Source organism: Mercurialis annua, linkage group LG7, assembly GCF_937616625.2.
Source record: "Mercurialis annua linkage group LG7, ddMerAnnu1.2, whole genome shotgun sequence".
Lineage (NCBI taxonomy): Eukaryota > Viridiplantae > Streptophyta > Magnoliopsida > Malpighiales > Euphorbiaceae > Mercurialis > Mercurialis annua.
In genome coordinates this window covers 45041008-45057771 of record NC_065576.1, presented here as the reverse complement: position 1 = coordinate 45057771, position 16764 = coordinate 45041008, and the positions used below count along the sequence as shown (strand labels likewise).

Genomic DNA, 16764 nt, shown 5'->3' with positions numbered 1-16764 from the left:
TAAAACTCTATTCATTTTTAATTTTTTTATCCGTTATCGTAAACTTTCATTTTACAAAATATATTGACAATTTAATATAAGAATATTAAAAATCCTCATTTTTATACTATATATACCATTATATAATATATTTTCATTCTTTTCATAAAGTTTAATTCTTTTAAATTTTTTAAAAATAAATATCTTATATATATAGTGGTAGATTTAGTGAGCACCACACATTTTTTTAATTAATTAATTATATATTAAAATTCAATAAAAAAATAATTAAATTATATGTGAGATTATTTTTTAAAATTCAACATATAAAATTAAAATAATCATTTTCTATCTCATTATACATTAGACAAGTTAGCATTTTTTTATTAATTAAAACAAAAAAACCCTTCTAGCAATATAAAGTTGTCGCATCAATATTGTTTAAAATGAGAATGTACATTTAAAACAAAAAAAATGTATTTTTCTACATAAAATATAAATGTATATTATAAAATTATTTATTTAGGAAAATCTTAAATTTCATTTTAATATTGAATAATTAATAACAAAAATTATAATTATAATTATAATTTAATATTATATAAATATAAATATAAATATAAAATATTTATAAACATGTTATAGATTTTAAAACAATTTTAAGAGCATATTAATTCCTCTAAATTTCGGGTTTTTTTGAGGCCTTGGGCCTTTTTTTAAGATGGAGGATGGACGGTGTTATGTTCAGAATAGACGTATTCAGTCCAAAGGGTTTAATTAATCCAATTTTGAAAGTTTTGGGGCTGAGTCGCACCGAGTCAAAGTTTAAGGACATATTAATTCCTCATGCATAAGTTGAAGGGTTTTTCAGACCTTTTGCCTTTCTAAATTTTAGTCTCATGAATTTATATTAATAAAATTTATTATATTTTTTTGATTTTATTTTAGAAATTTAATTTCATAATATTATAGACATTAATAGGAACTAATCATAATCCAAAACAAATAAACATCAATTAGGACTCTTAAATTTTCATAACTTATAAACTTCAACCAAAATTCGTTAAATTTTTTAACCATAACAATTCACTTTTTTGTCATAAAACATATATATTTTTTAAATTTCCAAAACTATCCATGTTATAGATATATATTATCTTCAATTAATGTGTCTTTAAATTTAAATCATATTTATGATTGATTAGTTTTAAAAGGGCTAATACATTGAAAAACCCTCATCCTTTATCTCCTTTTCGATCCTATCACCACCTCGAAATATCACCAATTTTATCTTATTTTATATTTTCGTGGTCCAGTCGTTTCCTAGATTTTCAATTTGACAATTATTTTTTACTTTAACCACGAAGTCATTCAAATAATTAAGTCTAACAATAAAATTATACTTTTTTTTATTCAAAAAAGTACAAATAAGTCATTTATCTTTAAAAACTAATAAAAAAATATAATTAAATTAAACCTAATTTAAATTCTTAATTAATTTAATCTAAAAAAATTTAAAACATATATTAATTAATATATGCTAGAAATATAGAATTTTTTGTAAAGAAATTCAAATAAAAATTCAATTAAAAACATTAACAGTTTGTAATCATTGGTTCTTGAATCAAAAACCAAACCCTGATAATTTTTTGGAGGACGAACCAAGAAGACGAAAATGTGAGTCAGGTATCATCAAGGATTTTCTAATGGAAGGGTTCCAGATAATAAACTTATTGTAAATGAAATGGTCCCGAGAGTTACAATAGAGACAGACAAGACCGTTACTAGAGCCAACCACAGTGGAGGTATTCACTTCGTTGAAAGAGGGAAGGAGTGAGAGGTACTCATCAAAATCCTTGTTGTCGAAACGAAAAGAGTATTGGTTAAAGGCGTAGGAGTAACGCAATAAGATGTAATGGCGATGTTTGTTTGATGAGAAAGTCACGATGAAATGAGGGCTTTTAATGATAGAATTCCATAACTTGGAGACGTAAGTGAATTTTATGATGGACTTGACAGGAAATCTGCTTACTATTTGAACTAAAACCTGTTCAGGCAAGTTTTCCCACATCTTCATTGTTTTTTACATTCTTAGGACAAGCGCGAGTGCCGGTATATCGAACTCTACAAACATCAAAATATTGAAGAGCAAGAGCTAGTGCAGGTGAATCTCTAATCCTAATTGATTTTCCATTGAAGAGATACCATAGGGTTGCACAATGGAAATTTGAGTTATATATTTAAAAAAAAAGGTTCAAATATGCTTCTAATGTTTTCGCGAAGGACCAAATCGGCACCTTATGATTTTTGTGTCTCAAAAATATACTTAATGTTTCCAAACTGACTCAAAAAAGCCCCTGTTACTTGTCGCAATAAAACGGGGCTGTGCGACGAAATAAAAAATATCTTTTCACATTAAAAAAGGGAAAAGGTTTGTTTATGCCCCTGATTTTTACCCTACGGCCTGGATTGGCCCTTACGTTTCAATTTTTCTAAAATGAACCCCTAACGTTTCAAAACTGGCCTGTTTAAGCCCTCAATTTTAACGGGGTTAACTTTTTCAAATTTTTCGTCCTCTCTTTCCTACGTGGATGATGACATGGCTGGTACACCTAAGCACAAGTTTTTTTATATCCTTAATGTTTACTCTAAGGTTCAGATATGCCCTTAAATTAAACAATAATTAAAAAAAATTCAATAAAAAATGAAGGATTAATTTGAAAAAATTACACTCTGTAGCTACGACGATTTCATCGGAATAAAAATTGATACAAAATATCATAAATAATTATAACTTAATCAAAATTCTAATTAATAAAAAAATCAACTTTAGAAAAAAAAATTCTAATAAAAAACAATTTAATTTAACATATCGCACCATCGCGGTACCATTCATCCTCTTTGGATGAACAATCACTGTTCATCTTGGATGTTCATCCTCAAAAAGAATGAACAGTTGTTGTTCATCCTAAAAAAGGATGAATTGTGGGTTCATTTTCAATGAGGATGATCTTTCATCCTCAGAGGGTTCATCCTCAGAGAGGATGAATAGCACTTGTTCATCCTCTTGGGGATGAACAGACACTGTTCATCCTTTTGGTTGTTCATCCTCTTGAGGATGAATAGTGGTTGTTCATCCACAACCACCGTTCATCCTTTATGGATGAACGGTTTTTTTGATTAATTAGAATTTAAGCAAATTATAATTATAAAGATTAATTACGTTTTAATTACGATTTCGTACCAATTTTTGTTCCGATGAACTTGCTGGAGAGTAATTTTTTTTTAAAAGCCCTTCAATATTTATTATTAAAATAATTATAATTAATTTTAAATTTAAGGCTAATCTGGGCATTGTGTTAAACATTAAGGGCATAAACAAACGTGTGCTTAGGTGTACCAGTCTTGTCATCCATGTCATCATCAACGTAGGAAAGAGAGGACGGAAAATTTGAAAATGTTAATCCGTCAAAATTGAGAGGTTAAACAGGCCAGTTTTGAAACGTTAGGGGTTCATTTCAGCCAAAATAAAACGTAAGGGCCAATCCGGATCTTAGGGTAAACATTAAGGGCATAAACAAACCTTTTCCCTTAAAAAAATGACAAAGCGACACCGTTTTCACGTTATATATCTATTGGCGCCGTTTACTAACTGTCAAAACGTCCACGTGAAGAAAATAAACGACCGTTTACCAACAGTAAAAACTACTCATCCATAAAAAAGCAGAACTCTCATCTTCTTCTTCAGAAAGAGATAAGGTTAGCAATGGCGGAAGCTTCTAAAATATTCCAAACCACACTCATCCCATCTCCTCTCCGCCTCAAACCACCGCCGTGCTTTATCTTCCACCACCACCCACCAAATTCAGTACACAAAAAACACCAAACTACAGCAATTCGCTGCTCATCATCATCGGCACCGTCAGTTTCGACGGCGACAGCAATTGTGCCCCAGATGGTGCCTTGGGGTTGTGACGTAGATTCTTTAGAGAATGCGGCGGCGCTGGAAAAATGGCTGTATGGTAATGGTTTGCCTGATCAGAAAATGGGTATTGATAAAGTTGAAGTAGGGGAACGAGGTTTGGTTGCTTTGAAGAATATTAGGAATGGTGAGAAGTTGCTGTTTGTTCCTCCTTCTCTTGTTATCACTGCTGACTCGGTGAGTTTGTGAATAAAGTTCGTTTCTTTTTGTCTTTAATTAGGTTTATTAAAGTGAAATTAAGTGTCCGCACGGGTTTGGTTTAGTGGTCTAAGTCTCGCTATCTGAGCACCATCCTTGCGGGTCAAACCCCGGTTGGGATTTGCCAGTTATTCTGGACTTCGGCTCGGGAGGTCGAGTGAGTTCTCGTTACCAAAAAGTAAAATTAAGTAAAATTATATTGAAGTGAAATTTAGTGAAATTAAGGTTAGATGAAAGTTAAGTTCAGAAATAAACTAAATAGTTTGATAAAATTTAGCCCGAGCTGAAAAGAAATCCCGGTTCCGCCACTGTTATCAAGAGGCTTAAGATTGTATTTTAGTGATGGCACATTAAGTGGTTTAAGTTGTAAGATGTGAGTCTAGGTTTAATGCATTTCTGGGTCCTTCCACTGTCACACTAATAAAAAAACGTCCGCATTGAGTTCTTACACTATCAATTTTATCTAAATTATGTCCTTCCCTTCATTTCCATCCATACAAATACATTGAGTTCGCCTCTAACAGAAGTGTACGGAAGGACTCAATATGTATGCAATTGGTATGTAGGAATCCAATGTAAACATTTTTTTAAATACAAAGACTCGATTGTTAAAAGTGAGATAGTGCAGGAACCCAGATATGAGTTATGCGGTGAATCTATGTGTGTGATTATTGTAGCTATGTTTCTGTAAATGCTAGGAATGGACCTGTCCAGAGGCTGGTGAAGTGTTAAAACAGTATTCCGTTCCTGATTGGCCTTATCTTGCGACCTACTTGATTAGTGAGGCAAATCTTCAGCAGTCTTCTAGATGGAGCAGTTACATTTCAGCGCTCCCTCGACAACCTTATTCTCTTTTGTACTGGTAAATTCTTGTTGCTCATGTTCTAGAGCTTTTTCCAGAGTTTTTTTGTTGTATATAGAAAGGGTCTTGTCTCAGTTTCTTCCTCTCCAGCCTCTATATATCATTTCAGGACACGTGCAGAACTAGATAGGTACTTGGAAGCTTCACAGATCAGAGTGCGTGCAATTGAAAGGATTACCAATGTTATCGGAACGTATGCTTTTTATTTTCTTTATAAAGTTTCTCAATAGTCTATATTTTGAGCATTACTTTAATTTATGTGTTGATTTGATCAATATTTTCTATTGAGGAAATTGCTGAATGTATGAGTTCCTGAGTTTTCTTGAGCCTTTTCCCTTTCCCTTGCAGATACAACGATTTAAGGCTTAGGATCTTTTCAAAGCATCCTGACTTGTTTCCTGAAGAGGTATGTAGTTCCTTTCTTCTGCAAAATGAAGTGGAATTTGCATTACATTACGGGATTAGGAATTTAGGACCTATTGAGAATTTGTAGAGCCTTTTATCACTATCCTTCCATGATTTCAATTTAAGGCTAGCTGACTTCTTTGGACATATGTTCTTGAGATAGGTCGAGCTTCCCTTGATTTGTATGTCTGATAACTTAAATTAAGCTTAATCACCTTAGCCATCCTTGGTCTTCTATCAAACACCTTGAGTTTCATTGTTAATTTATCCATATACATTTGATAACGCTCAAAATCTTAGTATTCTATTGAATGCTACATGTATGAATTCTGTTACCAATTTCTTGTCCGTATATAAATATTTATTAATGTGCTACAGGTATTCAACCTGGAGACTTTCAAGTGGTCATTTGGCATTCTTTTTTCCCGCTTGGTAAGTTGATCTTTCCAGCATTATATTAGATTGCAAATGGCGGGCCTAATATGTTGCTTTTCATGTTTCTGGAATCATTCCATTTACATTTATTTTTTTCTCATCAATGCCATCAAATTAATTTTAAGGGTTCGTTTTATAATCCGAAACGTAGCAGTGTGTTTGATTTGAATCCTCTCTTCTATATAGGTTCGTTTACCTTCAATGGATGGAAAAGTTGCCTTGGTTCCTTGGGCAGATATGCTAAACCATAGTTGTGAGGTAATTTATTTGTGTCTGTCTAGAAATTTGCTCTGGTATGGTAAAAGATTTGTGTTTAATAAGCAATTATGCATTTAACTGATCCAGGTTGAGACCTTTTTGGATTATGATAAATCATCTCAAGGTGTTTACTTCACAACAGATCGACAATACCAGCTACGCGAGCAGGTAAAGAAGACTTTCTTTCACAAGCTGAAACCATATGTTACTAAGAGTAGTGATGTTTGTTTCGCAATCCATCCTCTCTAAAAATGGATTGTTGCCTAAGATGAGAATGTTAGTAATTATTTCACATAGTTTATATATTGAACCATTATTAGATACGAACAGATTATGTGGTACGGAAATGGAAACAAAAAACGTGCCGAAACAGAAAACAGCAAAACATTTTTTTACAAGAATAAGTAATAAATATAGAGTTTCAGAAGCATTTTCGGAAATGGGAACAAAATATTGAACCTCTGGACTTGATAAATTTCCATGCAATATAGCTAGCATATAAAACCTTCTGTAAAATATATGAAACATGAATATTGAAAACAGACATGAGATTTTCCAAAGAGCTTGCGACGATGATACTTGTATACAGGTGTTCATATCATACGGAAGAAAATCTAATGGAGAGCTGTTGCTATCATATGGATTTGTTCCAAGGGAAGGCACTAATCCTAGTGATTCAGTAGAATTGTCATTGTCTCTGAAGAAGTCTGACAAATGCTACAAGGAGAAGTTAGCAGCTCTTAAGAAGCACGGTTTGTCAGCGTAAGTGTCGCTAATCAGATTCAGCTTCGTTCACCAGTTTTGCTTACAGTATTTCAATTAATATCTTTATGCGTTCATATAACATCAACTCATATCCTGACTCCTGAAAGGTCCTCCAAATGTTGTTCTCAAAGAATTTGAATATTTCTGTTTGATTATTAGATCTCAATGTTTCCCTGTTCGAGTCACTGGTTGGCCGGTGGAGTTAATAGCATTCGCTTATTTAGCAGTAAGCCCTCCAAGTATGAGTACGCAATTCGATGAGGTTTGTGCTTTATTAATTTAATTGCATATGATTACATTATGAAATAAAATTGTCTATCTTACAATATTTCTAAAAGTGCTTCGTTGCGTCCAGCTGGCTGCAGCAGCATCAAATAAGACGAACAGCAAAAAGGATGTCAAATTCCCAGAAATGGAGGAAAAGGCGTTGCAATTTGTATTGGATAGTTGTGAAATAAGCATATCAAAATACACCAAATTTTTGCAGGTGAGGAGTATTTTATTCACAAGATACATAATAGTAACAGAATTAAATGATCTTATGTTGTTCTTCACCTTCGGTCATTCTAGGAAAGCGGATCAATGGATTTAGATGTAACATCCCCGAAACAACTTAACCGAAGATTGTTTCTAAAACAGCTAGCAGTAGACTTGTGTAACAGCGAGCGGAGGATACTGTTTCGTGCTCAAAATGTAAGAATATTTTCTCTCTTGATTTCACAGTATGCTAGCTAGTTCTTCTTTAAGTGGTGACTCGATTATTGGTCCATCAACGAAGCACGCTTTCTATTCGTCTTTGTTACACGGAAGCTTGACGAATCTTACATTTTGACCAGTTCTGAAACTACGAAACTTTATCAATATAACATATTCTTGAAAAAAATAACATTCACCAATTTCCGTTTCCGACAGGTATTGCGGACAAGATTGAGGGATATAAGGAAGGGTGAATTGAAAGCTCTGAATCTTTTTGAAGGGTTTAGAAACCTTTTCAAATGATATATTCAAGTGTTACTTCATAGTTCATATTTAAGCCAACCAGAGAGGGTTAGGCTCCAATTTCTGTTATTGCAGACAACATTGTAATAATTTGAATTGGATATTTGGTCACTTACCCTTGTTTTGTTCAATTTCTAAAATTCATTTGGGTTAGTCATGTTGCGGTGAACGGATTTGGGATTTGGGAGTGTTTATCCCATATAATAGTTGTGCCATATTATATCTAAAAATATTTTTAATTATTTTTTTATCATTAAATATTCCATATGGATAATACATTTTTAGTTTGTTGTCCGAATATAACACAATAGTTGTTAAGTAGTATGATTTTTCCCAAATAGTATTGCGCAGCAAAATTAAGATTATTTGGTAGCAATCAAAAATGTATTCAACAAACAACAAGTAAAATAAACAAATAATACAAAAAAATTACATGGTTCGACATTTAAATTTATATATACAAACGAAAAAATTGAATCATCATCCATTGTTGGTAGAGTACCACAAAATAAAAAATATCTAATATACATGCGCTTAGAAAAGAAAAACACTCATAATATCTAACTTCGCTATAAGAGATACTTTAAAAGAATTTTTAGAAACCTAATGTTTAAGATGCCTAATTTAAATAAGGTATGAAATCAATATTTTTAGTAAGTCACATGTGCCTAATGTTTATTTAAAAATATACTATATTTGATAATGGCACGTTTGATATTTAAAGAACTGAAAATAAAATAATGTTTTCAATACCAACGAGCTGTAACTCAAATGGTATAAGCGCTCAGCAGAAAACTGCTAAGGTTATGGGTTCAATTCCTCCCACAAGCGCTCCCCCTCCCCCAATTATCAAAAAAAAAAATTCATTACCCTATTTAGAAAAGAAAATTATGTCAAATAAAATATAAGTAAAAAATAATTATCTTAATTATATATTAATTGTAATTCGATTTTGCAAATCAACATCAATACCCACATTCGAGCCAAAAAAAACCAAACCAACACCTAACCGTCAACTCTGTTCATCTTCAAAAATCAAATAAATTAATCAGAAAACAAATCCACAAGAAAATGGAAGGATTGGTTTCACCTAGGGTTTCTCTTAGAACTATTCCTTCACTTCATTTCAAATCCAATTCCTCAATTAACCGCTTATTCAACCTCAATTCTCCCATTAACGCCCGTTTCTCCAATTTATCAGTCAGAGCTCAACAGGTAACACATTTTTAATTGATTATTTGATTTCATATATATTTATATATTATAGCTCTGTTATAATTGCTTGGAAAATTTGATTTGGGAATGTTTTGTAGCCGGAGACAGATGGTACAGTGGTAAAAGAGGAGTTGGATGAATCGAGTGTGCTAAAAGTGAAGGAATGGGAAGTGAATATGTTTCATAATGAAGTGGCTGCTATTCAAGGGATTCGAATTAGGCGCCGCCCGCCTACTGGGCGGCCTTTGCATTATGTTGGACCGTTCGAGTTTCGTATTCAGAATGAGGGCAATATTCCTAGAAATATTCTTGAGGAAATTGTTTGGCATAAGGATACTGAAGTTGCTCAAGTAATGAAAAGTTTTTTTTTTTTTCTTATTTGTTTAATTTCAGTTATGGCATTGGATTTGTGATTGATATTGGAGTTTTGTTGTTTTTGTAGTTGAAAGAGAGAAAGCCTCTTGCTCAATTGCATAAATCTTTGGCGAATGCTCCTCCTACTAGGGATTTTGTTGGAGCTCTTAAGGCAGCTAGTGCTCGAACTGGGTTTCCGGGTTTGATTGCTGAAGTTAAGAAGGCTTCGCCAAGTAGAGGGATTCTAAGAGAGGATTTTGATCCGGTAATGATAGACTTTCTTTATTCTCCTCTTTGTTCGTGTATAATTTCATATTCGTTTTATCATATTATGGATCTATAAATGCCGTCTTAGGAGTTTTCTAGAATTCACATGCTGGATGAGATCAGTTTGATATGTTCTTTGTTTTGGTTCTTTTCTTTATTGGCTTGTGCTTTTACTTCCATAATAAATGTCATCAGTCTATAGTTTATTTCGTTCACACTTGTTATTGTAATTTAATGCAAGCGTGGTTCTCAATATTTAGCTTTTTATCCAACGAAAAGTGCTGCAATTGATACTTTTCCATAAGCCAAGCTATTTATTTGCATTGGTTTGCTAAGGCAGTGATCAGAAATTTTATGTTTATTGATGATGAATCTTAATTTTCTTAACGATAGGTTGAAATTGCCCGAGCTTATGAAAAGGGTGGCGCTGCATGTCTTAGTGTGTTGACTGATGAAAAGTATTTTAAGGTAAGCCTGCTATATTTTTGGTCATTCTTATCTCTTATGTGCATTGTATTATTCTTTTTCCTTTAAATTTCATTTTCCGACTCTGGATGTTGTCACGAATGAATGTCGTAACTAACACCGAATGGTTATTTTTTCCTTAAGGGGAGTTTTGAAAACCTGGAGGCCATAAGGAATGCAGGAGTTAAGGTGTGTTATCTTCTTGCTATTTGCATATCATCTGTTCTACATGCTTTCTATAGTCATATCAAGTATTAATCATCATCTTTTGTTACCATTTGATTCAGTGCCCACTGTTGTGTAAAGAGTTTATCATAGATGCATGGCAGCTCTACTACGCTCGGGCTAAAGGCGCAGATGCTGTTCTTTTAATTGCTGCTGTTTTGCCTGATCTTGATATCAAGTACATGACTAAGATATGCAAAATGCTTGGTTTGGCAGTACTTGTCGAGGTTAGTATGACACTTGCATAAGAATTATATATTCGTTTCATCTAAGGAAACTTACTTGTTCTGAAGACTCGGATGCTTTTGACAGAAACTACTAATGTACTTTTATCAAGCATTATATCTTTTTTTGAATGTTTTTATAGTACTTGAATATTTGTTGAAATCATCTGAACCCAAGTTCTTCTTTTCTGCAACTGCCAATAAAATGATGAGACGAGATCATTTTTAAATAAATTAGTGCATGACGTTAGCATGGCCAGGGTAAATAGGCAATTAGTCATCCCAGATACCAAATAGTCAATCGTTGTATTGCTGGAGGTTTAGTCCTAGCAATTTTGTTGAAAGAAACTTTCATCCTTGGTGGTTGACGATCTCCCAAGTCCCAAATAGCTAAATCCACCAGCTGTCACCATGCATTGAAGTGAATTTTTTGATGTACATTGTCAAATAATAGAAAGGTGTAACATAGATAAGTTTACAGCAAAGTTTTGGCCTTGGTAACTTTGTATCGGGATAGGTAGTTTCTGTGTTTATGCCTGCTTTTCTTGAAAGGTTTTTGTTGCTAGTAAAATGTTTCTGTGCTTTTCTCTCGTCATCGTTTGTTACTTTCATTATGACACTGTAAGGTCCACTGAAATAGGTACGATAAAAGAGTTTGCATGTACTTTGGAGTGTAATTGTTTTAATGTTTATCTATAGGTGCACAATGAGAGGGAAATGGATCGTGTTCTCGGAATAGAGGGAATTCAACTTATTGGTATCAACAACCGTAATCTTGGTAAGCTTCTTCAGCATCAGTATAGTTGGTTCCATATGAGAACTATATCAGTTAATAACCACTTGTTTACTCTCCTTGCCCTCAGAAACATTTGAGGTCGATATCAGTAATACAAAGAAGCTCCTTGAAGGAGAACGTGGTCAACTTATCCGAGAAAGAGACATAATTGTAAGCAACTCCTCTTTCGTGAGCTGAATTGGTTTCACTAGTATGCATGTGTGCTATTCTTGTGGCTAGAAGCAAACAAATGCTTTCGGTTGCTCACATGATCTCATAATCAACTTTTTTTTGGAATTTTTCAGATAGTTGGGGAATCCGGTCTATTTACTCCCGACGATATTGCTTATGTACAAGAAGCTGGTGTGAGAGCAGTAAGTCAAAACGAATTTCAGAATATCTCATCCGAACTAAATGCCTTTCATTGCGTGTTTATGTTAATCCGTGTTAGAACGGTTTAACTGATCCGTGTCTCATATTTAAAGTTTGAATCTGTTATGTTACAACTGCAGGTTTTGGTTGGGGAATCTCTTGTGAAACAGAGTGACCCTGGGAAGGGAATAGCTGGACTTTTTGGTAAAGATATTTCATTGTGAATCAAAAAAAGGAATGGAATAGCTGTTGTTACAGCAGCAGCTGCCATAGTAATAGAACTGGCATAAACACAGCTCATTCATCATCATATGTAATTTCTGCACCTCCGGACGCCTTTCTTAATTTTATTTTTTTAGAAATTGAATTTAACATTTTACTTCATAAAATGTATTACCAAATCTTTGTTGTTGTAACTCATCAAAACACACTGAATAATTATTGATATCGGTTTCAGAACATTGATAATCTAAAATAATTTATAAAACAAAAATTTATTTTATTTTTGTATGTTGTGATGTATCTCTTCATATCTTGTGATATCTCTTTTCACAACACCAATTCATTTTTCTTTTCTTCATATAATTGATTTCCATTTTGGATGGTAATTTAGGTTTTGTTGAAAGTCAGTTACGAAACATGTGTGATTTTTCTTGATTGATTGAGCATATTTGTGTTGGATCTTTTCGGATTTAAATTATTCTATTTTTGATCATTGGAAGGGGGAGTACAGTGCAAGAATTGAAAGCAAAACCAGACTATTGACCTTCGCTTATATCGTTTGAGTTATAGTTTATTGGTCGGATTTAGATTGTTTTTAGTTATTGAAGGTTTGGATAATTCTGATTTGGTTCGTATTATTTTGAGTTATGCTAAAATAAAGAAGGATTGATTTCATTCTCAAAGTCATTATAAAAATTTAAAATAGTAGAAAATAATAATAAAATAAATATTAAATAATATTTTTATTAAGTTAAAGAATAATTTGTAATAAAAAATTAATTTTATTTATTTACGTTTCGATTGTGAATTTAATTCATTATTACTTATATCTAATAAATATAAAAGTATTTTTATTATATTATTCTTATTTTAAATTAAGTTAAGTTTATTTTGAATTCAAAATTTAATACTGAAATATGTAAGACATATCAAAAACAATTTATTAAATTTACGTGTACAAAAAATTTAAGATATTTGAAATATAATTTATTGAACTAAATTAGTTTAAAAATGTATGATTACGTGATATTTTTGGGATTATTTATAAAATAGGCCTAATCACTCAAAAACCCCTCACCTTTAAACTTTTTTTCAATTCCACCCCGACGTTGAAAATTTGTCAATGTTACCCACTTTTGAATTTTCCGTTTTCAATTGTACCCCAATATTTTAATTTTTGTTAATTTTTTTACTTAAATGATGAAATCATTCAATTAATTAAGTCTAAGCATGAAATTAAATTCTTTTTTATTCAAAAAAGTACAAATAAGTCCTTTATTTTTAAAAACTAACTAAAAACCATAATCAAATTAACACTAATTTAAATTATTAATTAATTTAAATAAATTTAAATAAATTTTAAAAATATACAATTAATATATGCGAGACATGGAGAATGTTTTAAACAAATTTCCAAACGCAAAAGATGTTAATTTAATTTTTCAGGGTACAATTGAAACACAAAAATGAAAAATAGGGTAAAATTGACAAATTTTCAACGTCAGGGTATAATTGAAAAGGGGCTAAAAGGTCAGGGTTTTTTAAAACATTATGCCTATAAAATATTATACTTTGTCTAATTTTTAGGACTACCATGTTTGGCAAAATAATTTTAAAAATGACATTTTTTTATACCTTTTTTCTCAATTTCTCTCACACAGCCGCAACATTCATTTTTTTCTCGTCCTCTCTTCTTCTCTTCCTCTTAGATTTACGAGCACAAAGAGTCACTGTCTCTCAAATCTACAAGCATTAACGCTATTATTATTTCTTTCGATTGTTAATCGTCTTTTTTTTAGTGATTTAATTGTCTTCTTGTTTCTTCTGGTGGTTTTATCACCGTCGTATTCGTTCCGTTGGTTATAATCATTGTCGTCGATCCGCTTTTTAATTTTTTGTGATTGTTTAGATTATTTTAGATTTTTGTGGTTGTTTAGATTTTTTGTGCACATATTATTTTAGATCTCTTGTCCTCTTATCAATATAATTGTTCTCTTGTTCATATAATTATTCTCTTATTTTGATACTACTGATTTCGTACACAACGAATTATTTATATTTTTATTGTGTTTTTGTGGTGTTTTTACTACTGATTTTATACACAACGAATTTATATATGTTTCATGGTGTTTTTACACTAAAAGAACCATAAAATATATCATAAATACATTATAAAAATATATTATAAAAATACATTATAAAAAACACCATAGAAAAACACAATGAATACACCATAAAAATATTATAAAAAACCACAAAAAATACAAACAAAAAATTGGATAAAGAAAGACAGTAAAAATATATTTTTAAAATTAAAAATATTAAATAAGGTCACTTGATAAATAAAAAAATATAAAATAAAAATGAATCCAAAAATATGATAACGTGGTAATTATGTTACTCCCTCCGTCTCAATAAAGTTGTCAACTTTGTCTTTATCACACAATTTAAAAAAAGCAATTATTGTTCATGGGTTTTGATAAATTTTCCGTACTTTTCTTGTCATACCCCTATTTAATATAGGGCCCACTTTCAATTTCTTCATTAGTGGATTTTAAATAGGGGTAATATAGAAAAATTAAGTGTAAAAGTTAGTTACTTTTTTAAAGTGGACAAGAATTTTGAGACAAAAAAATTTCTCATAGTAGACAACTCTATTGGGACGGAGGGAGTATAAAACATGGTATCCTAAAATATTACCTTAATATTTTTTGGATCAAGATATTTTATCATTTTTTATGTTTAATTAAAAAAATGTTTTTTTAATATAATTTTTCCTCTTGTAATATTTTTTTATTTATTGGTTCAATATATTTTATAAGAGAATCTATGATATATATAATTTCAAAAAAACAATTAATATGAATAAATAAACAATATAATCATTAGATTGTCAGTCTAGACAAATATATTTGTCCTCAAATTTGAAAAATAATTTTAGCACTTATCTTTCAAATTAACTTTTTATAAATTTATTTTAAATATGTGGTTTAAACTTATAAAATAAAATGTGTGTCTTTATAATCACATATCCCTTCCATCTCATTTTATAGGTTTCTTTATTTTTACACACTAAAAATATATTTATTATTTTTACCTTTTTATATTATTTCATATCTTAGTCCTAAAAGACCTAAAAAGGGCAAACTAAGTTCAATAGAAAATATTTCAAAAATTTAATAGGACATTTCGAAATAAAATATGAGACTTTTTAAATAAACAGACGGAGTCTCTTATATATTTTTGACATAAAAAAATAATATTTCATTAATTAAGCAATTACAATTACAAAAAATTTAAAATGGTATACTAATTTTTAATAATCTAACATAAAACAAGATGCTAAATGTTGGTTGCATATCACCTTATAAAACAAAAACCAACATTAGATAACTGATCTACCATGATAAGAGTCTAATTGTTTGCCGTCTAATAGAAGACTCACCAACCCTCGCCTATTTTTCATGAAAAAAAGCCGGACACAAAAAATCATTTATGTAAAAAGGACAATAAATTTTTAAAAAGAAAGGTAATCACTATAATAAAAAATAATAAAAAATTATTATAACTTCTAGATGATTTCATCTTCAATTTTAATCAATTTTTAATTTTTTTTTGGTGACGAGGAGTCACTCTACTGAACCGAAACTCAATATTATTGTCAAACCCTGGGATGTGGACCGCCCGCAAGTCCACATACCTGGTAAATCCGGGTTATAATGGCCAGCAACCCAATTTCAACCACTTCATATTAAGAAAGGGCGTAGCCGGGATTCGAACCCACGACCTTTGGCGCCCAGATGGCTTAGACTTAGACCATTAGACCAAACCCGTGCGGGCAAACAAATAATCAATGCAGTATCCAGTTATAACTTAAAATAATTGTGTTAGAGATGTGAATGAATCCCACATTAAGAGGAATTGAAGTGACATACAAGTGGATGTTAATGATACTTAACACGAAACCGATTGGCTTATCTATTTTTAATTTTTGATTCGTATATATGTAAAATTGATGCGTCGTCGATAAATTTACTGACAAAATAAAAATAATGAAAAAAGTCGGCTATTTATTTTATTTTATATAAATTAAATTATAAAAAAATGGCTACTGCTAATGATTAAAATATACCATTAACCGTTGCTGAAACGAAAAATAAATGAAAAACTTTTGACATCTATAGTTTTTTACGGATAGACTTTAATAGTTTTTTAATAACTCTACCTTCATATATCTATATACTCTCTCCATCCCACAAAGTTAGACCATTTAGACAAATACAAGATTTAAGAAAAATATAGTTAAGTTTGTTAAAATTAGGTTTTTTTATTGAACTTTCCAATTTTATCTTTGTATAATATTTAGATATATAAATAATATATTAATGACTAATTTGTTTATTGGTGAGTTTTGTATTAGAACATGAAATCATTAATTCATTTGAGGATAACTAGGCATATTTATTATGGGTATATAAGACTTTAAGTTTTTAAGTTGCTTACTAAATTTTGAAGGTGGCCTGTAATTTGGAACGCCAAAAATAAAAAGGTGGCCTATTTTTATAGGACGGAGGGAGTAATAAATTAAAATATTAATTCAATAACTAAAACTACATAATAATTTAAAATAAAACTAACATCTTTTTAAATAAGTAGTTTTGTTTGATTAAAAATAAACAAACAAAAGCATATGGTGTATGTTTTATTAATGTGTATACATTTATTTTTTTTAAATGTGAGTTTTTTGAAAAAAATTAAAGAA

At 30.8% G+C, this 16764-nt stretch overlaps 2 protein-coding genes across 2 annotated transcripts; both read left to right on the top strand.

The window, feature by feature from the left end:
- Positions 1–3694: 3694 nt before the first annotated feature.
- LOC126656511 (ribulose-1,5 bisphosphate carboxylase/oxygenase large subunit N-methyltransferase, chloroplastic) lies at positions 3695–8036 on the top strand. The gene is made up of 12 exons (XM_050351095.2): positions 3695–4138; positions 4858–5021; positions 5131–5214; positions 5370–5427; positions 5805–5858; positions 6048–6119; positions 6207–6287; positions 6709–6881; positions 7044–7146; positions 7240–7371; positions 7455–7577; positions 7797–8036. Exons 1-12 carry the CDS (start codon positions 3746–3748, stop codon positions 7881–7883), a joined length of 1524 nt encoding a protein of 507 aa, XP_050207052.1. The 5' UTR covers positions 3695–3745; the 3' UTR covers positions 7884–8036.
- An 833-nt stretch (positions 8037–8869) lies between these two features.
- LOC126657376 (indole-3-glycerol phosphate synthase, chloroplastic-like) lies at positions 8870–12282 on the top strand. The gene is made up of 10 exons (XM_050352050.2): positions 8870–9098; positions 9197–9448; positions 9541–9717; positions 10113–10187; positions 10329–10373; positions 10472–10636; positions 11333–11411; positions 11497–11579; positions 11714–11782; positions 11921–12282. The coding sequence occupies exons 1-10, from the start codon at positions 8955–8957 to the stop codon at positions 12002–12004; spliced, it is 1173 nt and encodes a 390-aa protein (XP_050208007.1). The 5' UTR covers positions 8870–8954; the 3' UTR covers positions 12005–12282.
- Positions 12283–16764: the final 4482 nt, after the last annotated feature.